Source organism: Lepisosteus platostomus, chromosome 4, assembly GCF_059453375.1.
Source record: "Lepisosteus platostomus isolate fLepPlt1 chromosome 4, fLepPlt1.hap1, whole genome shotgun sequence".
In the NCBI taxonomy this organism is placed as follows: domain Eukaryota; kingdom Metazoa; phylum Chordata; class Actinopteri; order Semionotiformes; family Lepisosteidae; genus Lepisosteus; species Lepisosteus platostomus.
In genome coordinates this window covers 57,198,216-57,220,854 of record NC_142614.1, presented here as the reverse complement: position 1 = coordinate 57,220,854, position 22,639 = coordinate 57,198,216, and the positions used below count along the sequence as shown (strand labels likewise).

Below are 22,639 nucleotides of genomic sequence, written 5' to 3'. Positions count from 1 at the left end.
GCAAGTTTATTTCTGCTAGCTTGATGGAGGTTTTCTGCAGTGAAGTGAAACAACACTGAAGCAACACACATTAGCTGTCTGCAAAAACAGCACAGGACAAGAAATATGATCCTTCATGTATGTGGTCAATTCTTTCTGCCGTTAAATGTAGAGTATCTCATAACAGATACTTTTCTTTATTGTGGATTGCATTAATTTTCTGAACATGGAAATGGGTTAGAAACATCCTATGTTTAGAGACTTGTGAGAAACTGACACAGCTATTTGATCTATGAAATGCCTTAGAAGCTAGCTGCCAATTGTAAAAGAAAACATTCCAATAATAAGGGGTGGCACGGTAGTTAACATTTCTGCTTCACAGCACTGGGGCTCTGGGTTCAATTCCTGGGCTGCTGTCTGCATGGAGTTTGTATGTTCTCCCCACGTTCATGGGGGTTATCTGGTCATTCTGGTTTCCTCCCACAGTACAAAGACATGCTGGTACTAGGAAAACTGGGGGAATTCTGGTCATGGTCAAAGAAATAAATATGTGAACACTTTCACAAACATGAGAGAAGGCATTTATTGCATTAAATTAGCAGTGCCATGTGTGCTGAGATTGAGATAAATAAACAGACTGGTAAAACACACCTTTAACTAGGGTTATAAACAAATGGCTGTTATATAGACAAACATTGTTTAGGAATTTTCCCTTTTAAAACAAAATGCATTTAATCTGCGTTTCTGAATAAAAAAAACTTTGAGAATGTAAAATTGAAACAGAGAGCTTTGACTCTGGAAAGACCACATAAGCAATGAATCAGTCTGAGTTAGAGTAAAATGAATCTTTTTCAGACTCTCTTTGGGGAAATAAATGGTGGTGGTGGTGGTGGTGGGGGGGTATCTGTAGATAAACACAATGAGCCAAAAAAAGTTGCCCATTTTTTTAGCACAACAAGGCAGCAAATCTCAAGGGTGCCAGCAAGCGGATTGTACTCAGGGGATTCCACACTTCAGAGCTGGAACACAGCCTTTGAGTCATGTGACCACACTCTCACAGTCGCTCATGGTCTTCAGCATTCCAGACAGGTAGGATATCACAGGGCGAGTCGTGCTGCCGAACCAGGCAAAGCAGGCCGAGGAAAAATCAGCTGGAGTTCATTTATCTCCCAGTGCCATGCCATAAAATGTGAGACCTGTAATTCTGTGTTTTGCACAACACTGTGTGTCATTTTAAACAATGTCAACTCTAAAGAAAAAAGCTTACATACTGCATATATCTTTAACTTATTTTCAACCCATCTAGTCTGTTCAGTAGATCTCAGCCAACTGATTCAATTCAAGAATTGATTAATTCAAAGATTTAATCCAGCGGTTTTCTGAAAGAAGGGCACACACAGACACGAACACACACATGCTCACAAACCAGGGTCAATTTTCCAAGAAGCCAATTAACCTACAGTACTTATACTGTATGTCCTTGGACAGTGAGAGGAAGCTAGAACACTTGGTCCTGGTGGCAACCCACGTGAACATGGGGATAACATGCAAACTCCACGCAGATAGCAGCCCTGGTTTGGAACTGATTCCAGGGCCCTAGCACTTGCTGACCACTGTGTGACCATGTCACCCTTGCAGTCTGTTCCATACTCCCACAGACATTTGGGTAAAGAACTGCCTCCTGTTCTCAGTTTTAAGAGCATTTCCACATCATGTTTCTCTATGTATTCTAAAGAACTCTGCTGGGTTGTCATTATTTCTATTACAAACTCTAACAACATGGACAATTCAACCTGAATTTATTAACAGAAGGTCCTTTGGCCTTCTGTCCCCGCATTACTCACACTTAAACCCTTCTACCAACCCCACAGCCAGTTAGTTGTCAGTTCAGAAAACCTTCTGGATCATTACATAGGCCTTACAGCGATCTCTCCACATTGCCAAGGGATCAGTTCCCAAAACCAAGTGGGTTCCAGCCAAAAAAAAAATTTCAATCATTTTGAATTGCAAATCATTAATAATGTATTTCTCAATTGTTTTTCATCACATTTGCATTATATTTGCTTAAAACTCCCAGTGCGTAATCTGCACCACAGGTGTCCAGTACTGGTGCTGGGCTGGATTTCCTTTAGGTTTTCTAAGTCTCTTAGATATAAAAATCCAAAATAATCAGCTGATGTTGTTAACTTGGTCCTATTAAACCAATGATGGGCTAATTATGGCTGTTTAGAGCTAAGCTAGAATGAAAAACTACACGCACTGGCCCTCCAGGACCAGGATTGGACAATCCCTGATCTACACAAACTCATGATAGATAAAGAAACCAATGTACTCACACAAAAACCATTTTCACTGCTATTTAATAACAACAGAAGCTTAAGAGCATTACAACACCGGCCCAGTGAAGGCATAATGCTAGATTAAACTGTTAATCTTGCTCTAGAGGATTTGACGAGACAGAAAGTAATTAAACTAACTTTGCAGCTGGAAAGCAAAAAAATCATCTTTATAAAAACAGAAGTTTATGTTCAAAATAATAGATAATAAATCTAAGTTTACCAGGCTCTTTGTACACTTTACAAGGTCTTTATTACTACAGTGTACAGACTTTGGTGCTCTGAACATTAATACATCACAAGAAAAGGTATGTTTATGTCCTTTATATCATATGATGTGACTCCAATATCATTGGGAACATTTATGTCTAATACATTACTTTGTATGCATAATTAATTAAATGTACACTAGCTGATGGGACTAATTGATCCCCATATGTTTTTATTTTCTCAACCCATGATAAAACAGAGCAAACCTTGTAGACACTCATATCTGGCACTGCTTTTTAAAAGCTAGTTATAAACCATCAACCTTATTTCTTTTAATTTAAAATATTTTTTAAATCACACTTTGCTAATATACAGTATTTAATTAAATAAAGTTCAGGTGGGTAGCTACGTCAGCATGCGTAGGCTGCCAAGGAACAAGTAATAGGTTTATTCCATGCTGAAAAAAGAAGAAAGAAAACACAACGCTTCGGCCATGGAGCCTTTTTCAGTTGTGAGCAGGTATGTTTCTCACACCTGAAGAAGGCTCCACGGCCGAAACGTTGCGTTTTCTTTCTTCTCTTTTCAGCATGGAATAAACCTATTACTTGTTCCTATTTCATTAAAAGATGCATCAATTTACAATGCTCCTCAAACACTCCTCATTCCTCTTCACAAATCATTGCAAATTAAGGATTTGTTTTGTGCTAAAACTTCAAAACCTTATGAAAAGCTAATTAACTTTACACGATTTGTGCTAAAACTTCAAAACCTTATGAAAAGCTAATTAACTTTACACGATTAATTACACAATCATTTTAGATACAAGTTAAATGGCAATTTCCCATTGTGAAGAAGCAACAACTCTGGGGCAAATATAAACACAGTACTGAATTAATAAAATCCCTACCAGTAACCATCAGTGGAATACGGAGATCTGCAGCCATAGAGTAGCATGTGATGGGCAGTTTCCATGCTGGCATGAGGCAGAAAGTCAACTGGAAACCAAACAAAAAGATCATAGTTACTGTACATTGAGATGACACATTCCCTTTTTTTTCTGAATTACAGTACAAATATTCAAGAACCATATTCAATCATTACAGAAAATCATGAAGTGCTAATGTTTTTTCCCTCAGTATCATTTCAGACGTTCAGATCCAAATGTCTCATGTTTAAACACCACCAGGCTGGATGTGCTGATTCAAGAGTTCTCTGGTAAGAAGCCAGACATCAAACCTTAAAATAATCAATTAATTGAACTGCAATTACACAACAGTGCCTTTACCTCTAATCAGGAAGACAATGTTCTTTGTTCTTGTAGTGTAATAACTGAATGCACGGCAGTCTGTGAGTTTTTTGAGCTTGAAGATCACAAACTGATGTAAATGTAAGAACAATTTACAAATCTCACTAGTTTAATAATTTAAAGAAAAAAAAACTGAAGTTGCATAAGACGGCAACTTTATCATTTTCAGTCCAAGAAATGTGATATTCTTGTTGAACAATCTACAGCAAGACTTTTTTATTCCTGACTAGTTAAATTACTGTACTCAACATGTATAGGGAAAATTTTCTGAGAAGCCAATTTACCTACAGTACCAGTATGTCTTTGGACTGTGGGAGGAAACTGGAACTCCAGGCAACAAACTATGTGAACTCAGGGAGAACATACAAACTCCACACACAGTCTGGAACTGAATCCTCAGGCCCCACTGTCGCAAGGCAGCAGTGCTAACGACTGCACTACCATGCTTCCCCATGAAGAACTATACAATTCTAAAAAATATCCAACACAATTGCATTCCTGATGTATTCCTATTGTTGTGACTGGTGTTTATTTTAAACATACTAAAAAGCAATGACTGGCAAGTAATTTTTTTACAAAAATCCACTTCATTATGTGTACTTTATTTATGCTGAACTAAGTAAATGATGGAATGCATTAGGTAAACACCAGCTGTTTGACCACCATCAGAATTTGTTAAAATACCTGCTGTAATGCTTTTAGTAGTGGCAAATTAACTAGTAGTACATTAGTAGAATTTAGTAAATTTAATATAGTACTAGTACAAAAAGTGGTGCTGTATGTTACAATTTTGATGTATTCCTGAGATCTCTGTTCCATTATCTATCTATCAATCAATCAATCAATCAAGGTTTATTTATCAGTGCACGAACAGAACAGCATACAGCGGTGTTGTCAGCAATGAAATGCTTTATCCGTGAGCTGGTTAAGAGGGATAGAATACTAGAAGGACAAGTGTTTATAGGGATTAGGTTAAGGTTACGATACAATCAATTATACAATTGCTATTTACCATATAATTACAGATTGTGCGAACATAACACAAGGATAGGAGGTATTTAGGGCTGTTCATGTGTCCTGAGAGTGCAAAGTGACAGATGGATTCCAGAATTTATCTGAAAATGACTATATTGACCATATATAATCTGTGTCTATATACAGTACAGTACGTACAATATACAGTACAATCCATATGGTGGATAATTAATAACAACGTACATACTGTAGAATGTTAAGATATAGAGCCTGTGTGCTTTCTCACATACTGTATGTGGTCACTTTTGAGTATTATCTCAAACTTTTTCATTGAAAATTACAAGTATTTCACACTGTAATCATGTCAGAGAAGTACCCAGGTGATTGTATTATTCACTGTTTCATTTTGTGTTTAGTGAACAGTACAACTAAGCATTATAATTTGAGTAATTTTAATACATTTGTTAAAGGGTATTTCTAATTTTTTTACTGCATTTTATAGATTTTAAGTGTGTGATATAATTAGAATTTATACTGATTCTAGGGTTTTAAAATGTTTTCTTCGTTCATCGTTATTTCCATTTTTTCTTCCTATGTAAATGGGGACATTATCTTTTTCTTTTAAACTGTACTGCTAACCTATGCAACACCACATTCTCTATCTTGCTGTCTACTCCCCTCTTCCCTCTGTGATTAGTACACACACCTGTTAACCATTAAAGGACAATAAACTCTCTGTAATGGTGCTCCCACACCATCCTTCCTCATGTAGAGACACAGCTAGAGCAAATAAAGCCGGATTGCTGCAATATCATTGAAGAAAGGGTTGCTTCAGACTCACTCAGTTTTGAGTTACTGTATCTAGAAACTTGAGGGGTGAGTGTCTACAGCAGTACTGTGTGTGGAATTCAAATTCAATTAATTTATTTTTATATAGCACCTTTCACAACAAGGTTGCCCCAAGGCACTTAACAAAGCTGTGTGACAATACATGACGTTACAATCCAGAAAGAGAAAAAGTCAGAAGCCAACGAGAAAAAAGAGAAAAAGCCAGAAGGCAATGGAGGAGATAAACCAAAAACTCCTCAGTTAGGAGAAAAAAACCTCTAGGGGTCCAAGGTCGACTGGCTGCCCAACCCCTCTGGGCATGCTAACATTATACTAAATGTGGAGTAATAAGCCTTCCATCATGTCCTTCTGTGTGCCAGTACTCCATGCAGACCTCTGTAGACCAGCAAATCCTCCTAAACGATAGCTGTATTCGCGATGTCCCTCTTTCATCCATGGCAGTGATGCAGCATCCAACTCAGATGCAACCAAAGGATGCAATGTTAACACTGTGCAATGCACTATTAAAACCTCATTCAGAACACTGTCCTCAATTTTGGACACATTTCGAAAAAGATATTGCTGGAATTAGTTCAGAGAAGAAAACCCAACTACACTTAGGGCTTAAAGAACTGACCTACAGTACACTGACAGGCTAAAAGAACTAAACCTTTTTAGGCATAAACGGAGAAGCACTTGATTAAATTATGCAACATCCTCAAAGGCATTGGTGAAGTCAATCCGGTGAACTCCTTCAATTCAAAATTGAATCATGAAACGTAAGTAAAAAATTTATATTAGTGTTATTAAAATCGAGAACAGGAGGCACTTCTTTACACAAAATGCTGTGTATCGAATTAGCTATTCCGCCAAGTTGTCAAAGCCAATAATTCGATTTCTTTCAAGATCCTTGGATTAAAGATCCTGGGATCAATTAGCTACTAAGTGCAAAATGGTCCAGATGAGCCAAGCGATCTCCTCTTATTCATAACATTGCTCATGTTCTTATTATTCCTTTAATAAGAACTGTACACTGCACCATGAGAAGTGTATGACAATATTTTGACAATTATTTGCTGACAACAAAAAACTAAAACATTTTGAACAGAAGAAAATAAATTCCCTGGGAGGACTGCATTCAGGCAGTTCAGTGTATTTTAACTTGGTTTCCCAGACCCTTCATCTCCAGCTGTGGATGTCAAAGGTTTTACAGTATTACATGCTGGTTGGTGGTAATACAATTGGTAGTGGTTTCACATTGTTGATTTTTACCCTCTACTCCCACCCTAGTAAGACTCAACACTCTCCTTTAACCACCTATACATGTTTTCAGCCCCGTCTCTCCTAATACTGAAGGGAAGTACAAGGCCAAATCCTCCTTCAAGGATACTCTTATTGCTTATGCCATGATAGTACAGAGCTGCCTGAGTGGACTGAGCATCTGAGAGCATCCCACAGCAGTCTGCTGTAATAATTAGGTAATAAGAGGCTTGGCATTAATCACTAGTAAACAGAAGGGTTTATTTACTGGTCTACTGTGTAAATGAAAGAAAGTGCATGATGTAGACATCACACTTGCTGGCTGAGTGATTTCGTTCGATCTGTTTTTCGGTGTCTTAAGGAACAAGCTCACATGTCAAAACCAGACTAGACCCATGGTTTTTTCACCTGACCAACGGGTCAGATCCAACCCAAGGCAAACTACTCACCTGTGTTACAATCAAACACAGCCATAAGCGTTATTAGAATGCTCCCTTGTAAGTAGTTTACAGTATGTTTACAGAATATGGCTTATGCTTGCAAATCACATTACCGTTCAACATTCTCTTTAGCAGTCCCTGTATAAACAACATTTAATTGCCTAATAGACAGACACTTTTTTGACAACATTAAGATCAAAATAAATTGTATTAAATTATCAAAGGATTATCAACAGATTAAGAAAATGAATCTAACGAAAGGCTTAATACCAGCAGCGCTGCATTAATCAATAAGCACTTGCTGCAAAGGTGACTGCTGTGTATCTGTTTCAGTAGCTGTGAATGTGGGAGGTGCTTTTCATTTCCATAATTAATGAGGAATTAATGAGGAAGCAGTTCTCCGAAATAAAAGGGGTGTTAAGGTTTTTTGTCCACTGATCATTCCTCAAAAATACATATAATGACAACAGATAAGCATTATCAAGCCTTAGGTAAACAAGTAGCAGGAAGGAAGGGGGTTGTGGTGGTAATCGCACACCGGATGACAAACAGCTGATTTCAGCAGATGGTGCTTGCTTTGGCAGTATACATGGACTTGATGCTGCTCTAGCTATTGCTGGCTGTCATTTACCTGTCATCTTTTTAAAAAACACACACACATTCACACACATGTTGTTCCTCAAAAGCTCACAGCCAAATGTAGATTAGAAGCACGTGCTTATAATGTATGATGGGTTTTATTTTTTGTCTGGTTGCAAAGTCCTCCTTTTCAGAAAGTAGCACCCGTACAACAAATGGTAAATAACAGCAACCATAATAAGAATTATAATAACTTACTGGAACAAGTAATAGGTTTATTCCATGCTGAAAAAAATAAGAAAGAGAACACGGAACACGTTTCGGCCGTGGAGCCTTCTTCAGGTGTGCACACACTTCAGGTGTGCAAGGCTCCACGGCCGAAACGTTGTGATCTCTTTCTTCTTTTTTTCAGCATGGAATAAACCTATTACTTGTTCCTTTGCAGCCTACGCATGCTGACGCAGCTACCCACCTGAAATAATAACTTACTGCTGGACAATCTGAAAATGCTTGATACCAGCATCACATTAATGGATAGCACAGGATAGCACAGTAGCAGAATCGCTTCAGGGAACTGATATTGCTGCCAGTTTTACAATACTAGACAACTAACACATAAAGATAAAATAATAGCTTGTGAAACACGTAGGAAAATGTAGGAATGGCAATGTACAGTATCAATAGCCTTTTCCCTTTGAAGAGGTGCAGTTGTCTACATTTCAGACAACACACTTGTTTAATTGATACCAATTAAAAATCCCAAATACATTCTCAATATCAATATCTTAAGAGTGAAAACAGATATCAATTTGAGCCCCAAATATAAAAAACTGAAGTTAAGCAGTCTTTGATTATGGAGCAAATTAGGAACACATATCTGTTTCAAAAGAACCTGGTTGGAAACTAGTGGTGAAGCTGTACAAATAAACTAGATGAAAAGGGTAATGTGCTGTGGTTTTTCAATGCATCTCCTTGTATAATGTTTTCTGATCCAAGATGTTTAGGAGCAACTAACACCTACAGTAACTGACATTATAAGACTTCCTAAGAAAATAATCGAGTACGTTTTTTTATTGCTCTTTGTAGAAGAAAAATTAAGTTTGAAAGTGAACAACCTTTATCAAAAGAACAATTAAATGTTCCTTAGCCAAGACAGAAACAACATCTTTACATAAACATACATAAACATCTTTACATATGGAAAACGCTACCCAGCCACGTTGCTGAAATAGACATCCTGGCTACTTTACAGAAATGGCTGGATGATATCACTGGATCAATTAGCAACTAAATGGGCTATATGGGCTTAATGGCCTCCTCTTCTGTGTAACCTTGCTTACGTTCACATGAGTATATATAAATCTAGTCTCTTATAATAAACTGACAAATACCGTTACAAGGACATGCTCTTTTACATAACAACAGTACTGCACTGGGGATTTAGATTAATGAACTAAGTCAAATACATGTGTTCAAGCATTTTCTGATTGGTTGTGTTAATACCTTTTTGATTTTACAGTCTGAGCATTCAAACTTACTTTTAGAAAGCTTCTGACTTAAGAAAAATAACCCACAAGATTTACATAGAAGTTTATATATACAGCATATATCAAATATATATAAGATTCTAGGATTTACAAACTTTAAAGGGATCTATTTAGGACAAAGACTTTAAAATTATTTATTCAAAGGGATATCTGGCTTCGCAGATGTATAGTCAAGAGATTCTAAACTGACAAATGGCCTCTTTTTGTTTGTTACCCCAAACCAACCATAAACTGGTTACAGAATTTAGTGGGACACATTTTGTCACTGGGTCTTTAAACTGAAGTTCAGAATCACTTTTAAGCTTTTTTCACTTGGAACCACTCTGGCTCTAAATGAAGGATAGTTCCATACAACATGCATTTATCTATCTTCCATTTTTGTTTTACTCACCTATGTATGAGTCTCTCTCCCTTGGTACTCGAACTGCCATGCACATGTAGGAATCCGACTACAAAAAAAAAGAAATGAAAAAAAAAAAGATCTGATTATATTCTAAATAGAGAGGAACTGTGAAATATGATTTGATTACACTTTAAATATATAGTATTAATAACAGCAAGAGCTATTCATTGATAACCAGAGTTCTGACATTTGCAAAGCCGCAGAACAAATTATCCAGATGATTCATCTATCAGTCCTGTACGTTTCATTCACCAAAATAATACAATTGTATCAACAATTGTAAAAATGATCATTTCAAGCTTTAAAAATCTATAAGGCTTTGAAATGACGCATTTTAACTTATAAAAGATTTTTTTTAAAATGTGTATTGATTTTTCCCTTTGTAATAAGCTGGACTGCAGCAGCCACCAAAATGAAATGCATTTGTGTGGCTACCATACATCACTTAAAGCAAATACCGCTACTTAGCTACTGGTGCAAATATCAGTGAGAAATAATTCAGGTGGTCAGCGAGCTTGTTCTCTGCAGATACATAACAGCTGTCCAGCCTCTTTCACTTGTCAGGATAATACATGACTAAGCAACCTCCGTAAATCAAAGAGCCTGCCCTTACACTACAGAGAAATACAACCTCATCAGAAGGGAGCACAGAAACTTGAATGAAATCCAATAGACAAAATAAGTCCCTTTCTAACCATGTATTTTGCCTTACAACTGGTAATCTTCCATATTATTAAACATCAGGTTTCTATTTCTTCTAATTGCACGTTTGTCAAGCACAGCTCTCAATGACTGTACTCACTGCTTAGCAAGTACAAAATAAGAAGCACTTTTGTACATTTTCAATACGGTGAAGAAACTGCCGTGACGGGGGAAATATCTCCTACTCAGATCATTTCTTTGAAAGGTCTGTCAACTCTTATAATCAAATCCATTTATCTCTAATTTCTTCCTTTAAAAAGACCTCAAGCAATTGGATTTTTTTTTTTCCCCAGAAGACACAGCATTCAAGAAAATCTGTGATATAAAATCACATCATATCAATATCATACATTGCATACGGTTAAACACACATGTAAACTAGAAAAAAAGCTGGAGGGAGGGTGACTAAAAATAAAACGAATTACAGTTATCGTACAGTTCAGTGAATTGTAGGTAGTGTATCATAAACTGGACATACACAACTATGCTGGAATATCTGTCAATATTATGTTATTATTTTGTCACATTCTATTTAAACAGGACTATTGCAAGCCTTATTTTGATTTACTAACAGAAAAAAAACAGTTTTCAGAGAACTACAAAGGAAAATGAAAGTCAGATTTTCATAATAGTCCTTTTGTACATTTAGAAACTGGACATTTTAGGCATCAAAGTTACTAAAGTAAACCTTTAATTTTGATTTAATTGTGTTGAATTATTTTGTACATCACAATTTCCAAACTGTGACATCATTAAGTCTTACCTACAATGTTAAGGAAGACATAAACTGATGTTGCACACTCCTCAATGTTAATCTAATCCAGCATAATCTTTTGATGAAAAATGTACCTTAGTTATATGTTACATTTGTACACAACAAATATATATGTATTTACTGGATTTAAGTTAGTTTTATTATTTCTGATTTAATAATAATCCAAACCACCTCTTAATTTCTGTGCCTTTCTCTCAATTTATGAAGTCGTAAAACAGGCAAGAAAACCAAATAGGAAAACTGCATATCATCTTCATTATTAAACATTTTACTTTAGGGCACAATTTTGACACTTACAGTAGCTCTGCAGCAATAACATGGAACTGGTATGTATAAATTATATAATGTTATACTAAATGCTCCTTTCCTAAAGTTGAATTCTTTCACTCTACAAAACTCACACAAGAGAGTAGCTCAGGAGAGTACCCATATACCATAAAAAACAAAAAAATAATGCAATTTACTGATTTAACAATTTTTTTTTAACCAAGCTAAGACGCTCACTGATTTTGAATGTCCAAATGAAATAACATTTACATGAAATTGCTGAAGTAACACATATCTAAAACAGCAATGTTTATTTATCGTTATTACCATGATTATTTGGTGTTTGCAAAGTAAAATTGCTTCGAATATAATGAAAGCCATTAAACTTTAAAGATTAAATTATAAGTGGAGGCAACGTAGGTTGGGAAAACTGAAATAAATACTTCAGCCATTTTAATCAATTTTTATTTGAATGTAGAAAAGCTACATGTTTTGCATTGAAGCAAACATTCAAGAAGTAGCCCTGCGAGTCATTTCTAAAATCAGGGAAACTATCATGTCCGTTGTTTTCTTAATGGGCAGAAACAGAGGAACAAAGATAATTACAATAGTTAGTGAAGGTCTGTGCATCTGTATATTAAATCTGTAAGACAAGAGAAGTCACAATTAAGCATTACACTCTTGAACCCATAATGACCACTTTACCTCACAAGTCAAGACATTTCCCAAAACAAAGGCAGAACTGTGATCATTCAGGCACATAAGGAGGGACTCAACCCCAAGGAGTCTAATTACTGTACTCTTCTTCAAGCAAAGAGACCATAGAAAATGTGGTTCCTCTGTAGTTCAACACAATGGGTGAAGTAATTTACAACAATCAAGTGTGGCCATATCTAAACAATATATGGTACAATTCTTCTTTTTCAAGTTATAACTTGAATCCAAACATGAAAAAGACTATAATACTATGTACTTTAAATGCAAAAGATGAATACTGGAACCAACAGTATCTGTTGCATTTTTAATGCCTTACATTATGCCTTAAACTAGAGTGTTGGTAAGTGTTTTAAGACCAATACTTCCATCCTTAACAAATACAATGGTTTTGATGTTTTTTCTTGACCTTTTTTGTGAAATTCTGATTCAGATCAGATTCAATCGAGCGGATCAAATAAGCTCATCTAGCAGGATCCTCCCAAATATGCAAGGGGCCGGGGGTATGGGGATCAGTATCACAGAATTTAAACCTTAGTTTAAAGTGTTGTCACCAACACTTTTACAGCTGAATCATTCAATGAATCACTCAGTGTTGACTCACAGAACAACACAAGAAGAATAAGCCACGAATAATAACAGATCAAGACAGACTGATATCTTAACCTGTGCAGACAGTGAAACGTTTTGCATGATTTATATTCTAGGGGATCTCTGTTTCATCTTAATTAAATTTAAAACTATTGATTTAATATATATTTCTTGCCCTTAGTCAATCTCATTCTCCGATCTAATATTTACGACAGCATCACAACCAATCTTAATATGTTACAAAACAACACACAGCCCAGCTCTGGAATAATAATCACCCTTATCTGCAGCACTGACTCATCTCCTGCTAGTGAAAAAAAAGGTAATGCAGCCTTACTACACTGAGAAACAAAAAATAGTAACTAAAAAGGTTAGAATTAAACAGCAAAAAATCATTCTTTAATATTGCAGAATCGTTTTTTCTGCTTATCACATCGAAAAGGACTTATTAACTCTCATTTTATAATGTCCAAACTGGCACTTGAAGCATGTATGATAATTGGTCAACATCCTTAATATGGAAAGACATGGCTTAGAAACAAAGATAGAAAGCATGTTTAGAAAAATGCTACTGTGGTGCTTAATTCAATTTGACATGCTGCTGCTTTTTAGGTTTTTTTTTTTCAAATAAACTGCAGCTGCTGTAATTAAAAAAAAAAACTTTCTGATTTCCTCTTTGAACTTACCGCTGTAGGTGTAATGCCTGGCATGCGAATATCAAGAGAAAAATTCTGGGCGTTAGGTGGAATAGGTGGCTGTCTGGTTCTAGTGCACTCATCAGGGGAGGACCAGACACTTTCCTGATACCTATGCAATAAAAGAAAATAAAAGGTTTAGCTACTGTGAAGCTTTTAACATGGTACAATGGTAGTCCTATCTAGTCTATATCTTTATTTTATATTTATATACCATGTTGGACAAAAGCATTTTAGAACTTTCAATTATATGTCAGACACTGTGCAGTGCCAGCAAGCAGAGTCTTGCAAGAAATTTCTGTTCCTCAGGAAAATTGTAGCACTAGGGGATCTAGTAACTAAAAGTCATTTTTCTAAAATTGAAACATTAGACTGGGTCTTTTTGTTTTGCCACTAGATTTAGGCATCTAGTGCTCTTTAGTGACTAGACTAACAGCTCAGCATTAACAGGGCCCTTGAAAAATTGTAGGTGACTCATTCCTCAGTTCCAAAGATATTCCTATGCAAGGATGTAAACATGTAAACACAAAGGAGCTGCAGTAATTCTGTCTGAAGGAGAGCTCTGAGGATATTTAATTTGCAATTGTATATTAATTAATGTAGACACATGAATACATACTGTATATTATACTTTGCTAGCATTAATATAAACTGAACAGGTGGCTATCTGCCTACATATGGGATAAAAACTGATGTTGTAAATGTAAAATTACAATAAAGTTGTTTCCTCTAATGTGTTTGTGTTTGTGAATGGGAACTTCACAGTTAGAACAGTTTTAATTCCTTTACAGTATTTCTTTAACAACTTCCTTTTATGCCTTTTGGAGAAAAAGTACAAATAACTTCACTTGTGTAGGCTCTGAAAATGATTTACTGGCACTTTAACTTATGCATCAACAACATGTACAGTGTAATACTTTTTACTGTAAGTCTCTTAATTTCCTTCTTCTAAATTCACAGCAATTTGCTTATAACTATCAATATATCCTATTGAATAAGTTAAGCCCTGTAAAAACCTGTTGCAATTTCCAGAACACAAAAAGTTTTACCTTGGTTACAACAATGAATTATTGTTGTACTTATTAAACCAATAAAGATTATGACACTAAAAATAATTTGAAAGTCTTACAAATATTATCTTTGTTCAATGAAAGTAGTTATAATGAACATTGACATCTTCTGTCATAAAACTAATAAAAGTTCATTATTTAAAAAAGCACCTTAAATAATATAGTAGCATTAAAATAGACTAATGTTACAGTATGCTATACACAAGAAAAAAAATTACATCATTAAAATTATTTTATTTTAGTTGCAATGTAATTTTTAACTCCTACTTAAAAATATTAAATAACATTAGCTTAAAGTACATTGTAAAGAAGATATATATATATAGATGTATAGAAAGATGATACAAAATGGCTCTATTCATCTTTATTCTCTTTAATTTAGTCATTTTAAATATAGAAAATAACTTATGATTCACAGAGAATGGCTGTAATTTCTTACACATGCACAATTCTCAAATTACATGCAAAACTGATACATGAAACATTTTCACCATACAATATTCCCCTAGCACTCCTGCAGCCTAAACCGAACTTGGTTTAAAATGCATATGAAAAGTTATAATAACCCACCTTTTAAAAATAGACAGTGGGCTTTTGAAACCCAGACTGTGGCTTTGATAAATCAGAGAGAGTAAAACCACACTGCAAATTAGGGCACCCATATCCAGCCTCTGCTGTTGCTGGCCTGATTAGTGTGAGAAGAAAGGGCAGAGCAGCTCTTATCAGCTGTGGACCTGACAATTAGGGAAACGGAACAGCAGGAGTAGCATCAATTCAACACGGCGTCTTCACGGGCTCTGCAGTCACTCGGTCCGTATCTCTCATCAGTGCATCAGGCTTGGAAAAGGGGATGTGTAGTACACCAAGGTGCGAGATGCGCTCTTCTGTTTTTCTTTGCAAACTGTACACAGAAGCCAGATCCTCTCTCTTTTTACAACTGCATAACGCAGGCACTCTCCACTCTCTAATCCTGATGTCCGGTTACGGAAAGCAAAATGCAAAGTGACAGCCTGGCCAGTTCTTCACTCCCAGAGGTTCTGCCTTGCTCCAAGCTAAAAAAAAATCTGCAGGTTATCTCTCCTTCAACACACTGGATGGCATCTCACAGCACGGCATCAGTCTTCATTCACAACCTGCAAAAATAGAAGCAGATAATGGATGACTAACACATTACAGCATTAGCCCTCAGCAAATCCCTGTTGGGCTCTTTATTACATTAGTATTTTCATAAGCTGCAGCCCAATCCATGTGCTGTGAATTAGCCTGCTCTGTAGAAGGAAGGTCTGGCAGTAGGCTTTATTTCCTGCTCTGTTTCATTACAAATACATAAAAACACTCCGCAGTACCATGCAATGCATGTCACCAGTTATTCAAATGAGAACTGAATCAGTGACAAATAAAAAGAAGTGGAGAAAGGATGCCTCAGACAAGCACAATAATCCAATAAGAGCTTTTTCACAGCAAAGAGGATTCCCACACAAGTCTATGCAGGCATTCACCATCAGGCAAGCCGCAAATGTGCTTGAATGATTTACCTACAGTTCGCTGCAGCTCGAAAGTAGTCCTGGATGCACAATTAAGGGGCGTGAAAGGCTTGATGCATACAAAGCCATTCCCCTCTTCAGATGTTTTGATTACGAAAGCATGGCATGTAGTTTCAACTTGTAATATTTCCAAAGCAGATGGCATTGTGGAAACTTCCGCTAAAATGTTAGGAGACCAAAGGACAATCTTTCTGAAAAAATAAATAAGGGTTTCATTCACAAATGGAAAGCACGCGATAAGGTGCACCTTATCCAAAGATAAGTGACAGATAAAGTACACCTTACTGCATGTTAACCTTTGGTGAATATACAGTTCGCTGTGAAAGCAATATTTCTTAAAAAGATCACAAGCCAGCAGTGTGTTGCATCTATCCTGTCTCACCACCAGAAATTATATGACAAATAGTGTTGCCGTCACATTTCAAAAATAGATGTCTGAAACACATATCAGGAGTCATAATAGTAATGTTAACTTTTAAATGCTTTGTAAAATATGTTCTAGATAATATAACATACATGACTTCTAATCACTTTCAAAAAACAATGCTTTATTTTAAGTAACCTAAGACAGAAGCATATTTTCTAAATAATAAATCCAAGAAACAAATGCTTGCTTTTCTAGACAAATGCACTGGCGCACATTAGAATTGGGTGATGCATCAGTATGTATTTAAACATTTAAGCAGAGCTTAAATGAACACACATTGGAAAAATACCTCAGGAGAATGCATGTCTTTTATTTGGTCCTACGGATGTCTCATTCCACAACACTTAATGAAATATCAGAGATTTAAACGATGAGATACCACATCTTCCATTATATCTGGTAGCCCCAGTGCTGATGCAAAGTCACAGAAACACTGGATAGATAAGTCATCATTAATTATGGATAATAATTTTAAAATCTCAAGAATTGCAAGATATGGAAATGCACAAGAGAGAAAATCCATGCTAATCTTAGAAGACCATTACCATTCATCTAAATATCTAGCCCTCAACAGAACACTTTGTTTCAGTAAATAGTAATGCTTTTAAATGAAACACTAGCATACAATTGAGTGTTTCTGCAGTAAACATTAAGTCATTCAAATGTGTTTATTGTTACACCCAGGTGAGCCAGAGCTGGCAGCCCCATTGACACATCCATTTATATTGCCAACCACAAAACACGTTCCGGTCTTGTTTCATATTCTATTAGTATAACACATATAACAGATTATCTCAGTTTATTATACATCGCTCACAAAATGCTCCATTGCAAAACACAGACTGATTTCCTTGCTGTGGATACTACAGTATAAAGCCTTTAAACCTAAACGTTCCTTTGTAATTGGTCATTGCCAAGAATAAACATAAATAACAGCTCTGCTAATTTAAGTGACTAACATGGCTAATGTTAGATTATTCATTCTTAATATAGAATTGCTGATGGAAAAACTAAAAGCACATAGTTTAAATAAGCTCATAAACTAGATGTAAAACACTCCTTCTTTAGGTATTTGATCAAAAACATCCATCTATTTTATCAAATCAGATCAGGAATAATTATCATTCCGCTCGTTTGAAGCATTTGTCATGCAATGAACAGTGGAAAATAACAGTCTCTCTTACGTTAAGTGCTTGTGGTTTATTTCAATTTTTTTCAACATCCTGTTTCGTAACTGTCTGGAATATATTTCCTAACATCACCTGACAATCTTCTGAAATGATTCCACAGTAGCAGTATCTTTTTTGTGTTGTAGTGACTAGCATTGCCCAATATATTCTAAATGGGTTCATTGTACAGTTGTAGCATGACTTCCCTTGACTTAAATGATTTGTTTTGAACTGTATATTATAATTTTCCCGAATGTCTAAAAAATTGAAAATTATGTATTTATTTCAATGTGTATCATGTTCCATATGAGAATCAATCTTTTATGCACGACTTTATCAAAGGTTTCAAATCATACAAAAATCTAAATATACTGTAAATACACTACTGTACATTACATGCTATGTTTGTATCCGTTACTACTGTCTATTCAGTAAAGAACTACAGGTTAACTAGTTAAGCAAGAGAGAAAACACAACGTTTCAGCTGGGAAGCCTTCTTTTGGTGTGCGTTGTGTTTTCTCTCTTCTCTTTTCAGCATGGAATAAACCTATTACTTGTTCCTTTGCAGTCTACGCATGCTGACACACCTACCCACCTGAACTAGTTAAGCAAGAACTGTCCTTTCTAAATCCATCCTATCTACTAGAATCTAATTTCCATATGGAAAATACTCTAGTTAAGCTATAATGATCACTTCTATAACCTTGTACAAAACAGAAATAAGACTTTTTTGGGTTTGTCACCGAAATGGATCAAGGCTGCATAGGAGAGATTTCAGTTAATGAATATTAATGCTTCCCAACAATCACCCCTCTTTAAAAGTTCCCGAGTCATATATTGCAGCCATGCAAGCCATACATATACTGTAGGCAACAGGGCCTGCCCTTCATTTTCATACATGACTCTAAACATGCTGGGATGATAATTGTGTGATTAATGTATGAGCCGCAACTGTGTGGAAGTCCTTGCTTGACCTCATTTCCCCAAGAGTTTCCACTTTTGGTGCATTACTTGCATGTGCATCACTTGCATTTGCTAGATACTGTATCCAATTTCAAGGAGCATCAGCATGCATAGGCTGCAACTGAACAAGTAAAGGGTTATTCCAGGCTGAAAAGAGAAGAAAAGACACCCAGTGTTTTGGTTGTAGAGCCTTATTCAAGATATTGAAGAAATGACTAAATTAACATGTACAACTTTCGCTCTTTGGCAACACTTACCAGCCGTATAAGGTAGAAAGGCTGGCTTTCCATTCACTTTGATGAAGAAATACACACTTCTCCACTTTGCCTGAACACCACAACATTCTTTATTTTGTGTGATAAAATATTATTATTATTATTCAAAATATCTGATTGAGATCTTCAAAAAATACACTAGGTACAGTTTCAGGGAGAACTATGGTGTGGATCAGATGCTGGGGATGCTCCAACACTTGGAGGAGGAGTTCAGAGGAGTGTGTGTACAGTTCACTCTCTGTGAATGTGACATTGCTACAGCAACATTGCCAAGTAAGACTCTTTCGTGTGGAGACAAGACTCAAACTAAATCCCAGCTGATGGATCTGGCTGCAACTGCCATACGGGCCAAACAAATGGGCCTGGTGGGCTGGACCTGGCCTGCAGGCCATACTTTTAACACCTCTGATTTAGAGAATCAATACAATCTTGACTTTTGCATTCTAGCAAATTCATTTTTACGCATCACCTTAGACAGGAGTTCTTTCTTGTCTTGATTTAAACAAAAAAACTCCCTTTTCAGTCCACAGAGAATTAACAAAAGTAGAGGAACAGCAAACAGAGAGGCTCCGCTGTCACTAATGATATAGTGCCCACGTACATAAGAACACAGTGCCATAGCTTTCTTCATGCATCAAACTATAGTATCTCTTTCACGAATAGGAGACGTATTCTGCAGATATGCCTGTGTTATATGACATTAGTAGAAGCTGAACGTACATTCGCTGGACTAATACATATAACATAATACATATTTTGGTGCTCAGAAAAATAGCAAGCTGTCTAAAATACGTAAAATGGAATATATTATTGGTTATAATAATATAAAAAATCATGCTTATAAGAATTGTGAAAAGTGGTTTTACACATCTGTTTTTTAAAGTATGTGTACTACTGTAAAATGTATATTGTTGCAGAATAAATATTATTCAAATCAATACCGTCTAACATTCACATTTGGAAAGTTCACATCTCAGAAAACCTAAAAACAATCAGCTACATCTGAGGTGTTTGCCTAACTGTAGGAGAGAGAGCTAAACATAGATGATCAAAGGGGATTTTCTGGCTTACTCCAGTCAATTAATTTATTGATAAATCACTAGAAATTTCAAACAGAAACACAGGATAACAAGATTGAAAGGGACAGAACAGAAACAGAAGGAAAACAGAAGATGAGGCACAGAGAAGGAACACCGTACAAAATTGTAACAATTGTAAATGTGTGTAATTTATTATTCTGCAACTCAATTAAAACACCTAGAACCAGCATTTCACTTTAAATACATAGTCCAGTTCTGTACCACATCTTCCTCCAATTCAAATCTACTCACCAATTCAAAACAACTTACTTAAATAACAACACCTTTACTTTAAAACAAGAAGTATATTAATTAACTTATTCCTGAAGACATCAAATTAACTATTAATTTGAGACAGAGGCTGTGAGGGTCTGTTGGTACTCTGTTTCTGAATTGCAAGTTGGCCAATTTAATGCAGAATTAATCCTGTAATTAAATTTAATTTTAGTTAACTTAAAAAAACAGAAATCAAAGCAGTTAATTAAAATTAACATATTTGAAATACAGTTTGCTTGATCTTTGTTTTATAATGCTATATAAGAACATTTTGAGAAGCATTACTTTCCAAATCAGTGAGTTTCTGATCTCAATCTTTTTACTTACATTTTTCCTTTCATTTAATTTACTTTTAATTGAAAACATTAATATAAATCAAAATAGTTTAGTTAGTGTTTTACATACAAAAAATAACATTACATAACTTTAAGATAATTTTTGTCAAATTTCAGCTAAAATAAACTTGTCTCTTACATGTGCAAAAACTGTTATCAGTAACATGTCATGTTATGTTACTGACAAATAAAAAGATAATGGGCTGTACTAAGTGACAAATGCTACGTTAAAAAAACGACAAAATATCAGGTCTTTAACTGGAATATTGTATGTTGTGGTAAAATCATTTTACCTTGCCAGAATTCAACAGTATATATGGAGATAAGAACATTTTCCGGTTTTGTGAGTACAAGTTAACTTGCCTGTGCTGCACTTCAAGAATTAAGACAAGTGTTCATCCAAGCACAACACATTTATTTAGGTTTCTGTAAATTGGACTTTGATTTACCAGTCCAAAAGACTAATTATTATTAGGAATGTTATTAGATTCTGTAACCAGTCAAGCTTCCTGATCTATTCTAACACAGTCCATTACCCCATGCTTTCTTTGAGCTGACATTGATGTTACACTGTCTTCACAAGTAAGTCAAATACACATTTAACACTACATGTTTGTGCATTCCAATTAGGACCCACACAGATCACAGGGTGGGCGCCCCCTGCTGGTCCCACTAACACCACTTCCAGCAGCAACCATAGCTTCCCAGGAGGTCTCCAGGTACTGACCAGGCTCAACCCTGCTTAGCTTCAGTGGGAGCCAGTTAAGAGCTGCACGGTGATATGGCTGCTGATAAAATAATGTATTACTAGAAAACATTTTAATGTTTAATGTCTCCAAAAACTCTGACAATAGAAACGGGATTGTTTTGCCATCTAAAAACCTTTTAACTTAAGGTCTCGACCTACAGTACAGGGTTGTCCCTAGGTAAGCATACTTGGTGGACATCCTTCCCGTTTGGGTTACAGCACAGAGACTTTGAGTATTTGTTTTTCACGTGAAACAAATAATCTGTCTCAGACATTTCTTGAAGATTCTCAAGTTCAAAATGACTGTCCTTCTGTATTATTTAAATGAGTGGCCTTTTCCAGTCCACTTTCTCCTTTTCGGTTATACAGGTAGTCCTCATTATGGATAAAAGTGTTCTGTTAAAAGGAAATCGCGGTAACAAAATAAATTCATTGACATACAAATTTACAAATACAAAATACAAATTTCAAATTAAGCACAAAATTGTGAACTTTGGTAAAGTACTGTAAGTCACCATTTTTCACAAACCCCTGGTCTCGCCACCAGCGAACCACCAGTCACCTCGCAAACAGCATTTGATTCGTCGACTATACTGGCATTGTCCCTGAGGTCTACAGCAATCCACTGCTAAATAATATCAGTGCTGCCACCTGCTCCAGTCGTCAGCTACAGGAACTTCAATATCTTTTATGTATCTCTCAACTTCACTCTTGATCTGTCTTACACTTCTTTGACTTTCATGGACATTAGCCTTTTTCTTTATCTTTCCAGGACTGGAAAAACCACTGACACATACCCAGTGTAAGAGGACCAGGGGAAGGGTCGTTTATAACCAGTATTTCCGGAACGAAACACTTAATATACTCGATATAGACCTAAGCAAGATGGCCGCCAAGGATAACCAGCTGACCCGCTGTTGGAAAAGGCCTATGCAGTGAAACAATGAGACACAGGTGAGCTACATCAGGAAACAGAATATAAATGCCCCAGAAGCAGTGAGCCAGCGCAGAAGCCGATAAGGTGAATGCGTTTTGGAGGAAGAAGAGGATTAGGATTGTGGTTGAAAGCTTTAAGGAATAACGGACTACGGTTTACGGTTTACGGATTACGACTTGGTTACGGTACAGATTGGTGTGGACATACGG

General features: G+C 36.0%; 1 protein-coding gene across 8 annotated transcripts in view; it reads right to left on the bottom strand.

Moving 5' to 3' along the window:
• pam (peptidylglycine alpha-amidating monooxygenase) overlaps positions 1-22,639 on the bottom strand; it is a 122,974-nt gene that overhangs the window by 61,406 nt on the left and 38,929 nt on the right. For 7 of the 8 annotated variants that reach the window (XM_088629995.1, XM_088629990.1, XM_088629991.1 and 4 more), the window contains 4 exons: positions 15,248-15,810; positions 13,599-13,719; positions 9,852-9,909; positions 3,433-3,520 (listed from right to left, as the gene is read on the bottom strand). In XM_088629995.1, coding sequence (XP_088486121.1) covers positions 3,433-3,520; positions 9,852-9,909; positions 13,599-13,719; positions 15,248-15,339 — 359 coding nt within the window. In that variant the 5' untranslated portion in view covers positions 15,340-15,810. Of the gene's footprint in view, positions 1-3,432; positions 3,521-9,851; positions 9,910-13,598; positions 13,720-15,247; positions 15,811-16,023; positions 16,172-22,639 lie in introns of those variants that run through there. The other variant, XM_088629992.1, reaches the window with a different exon arrangement.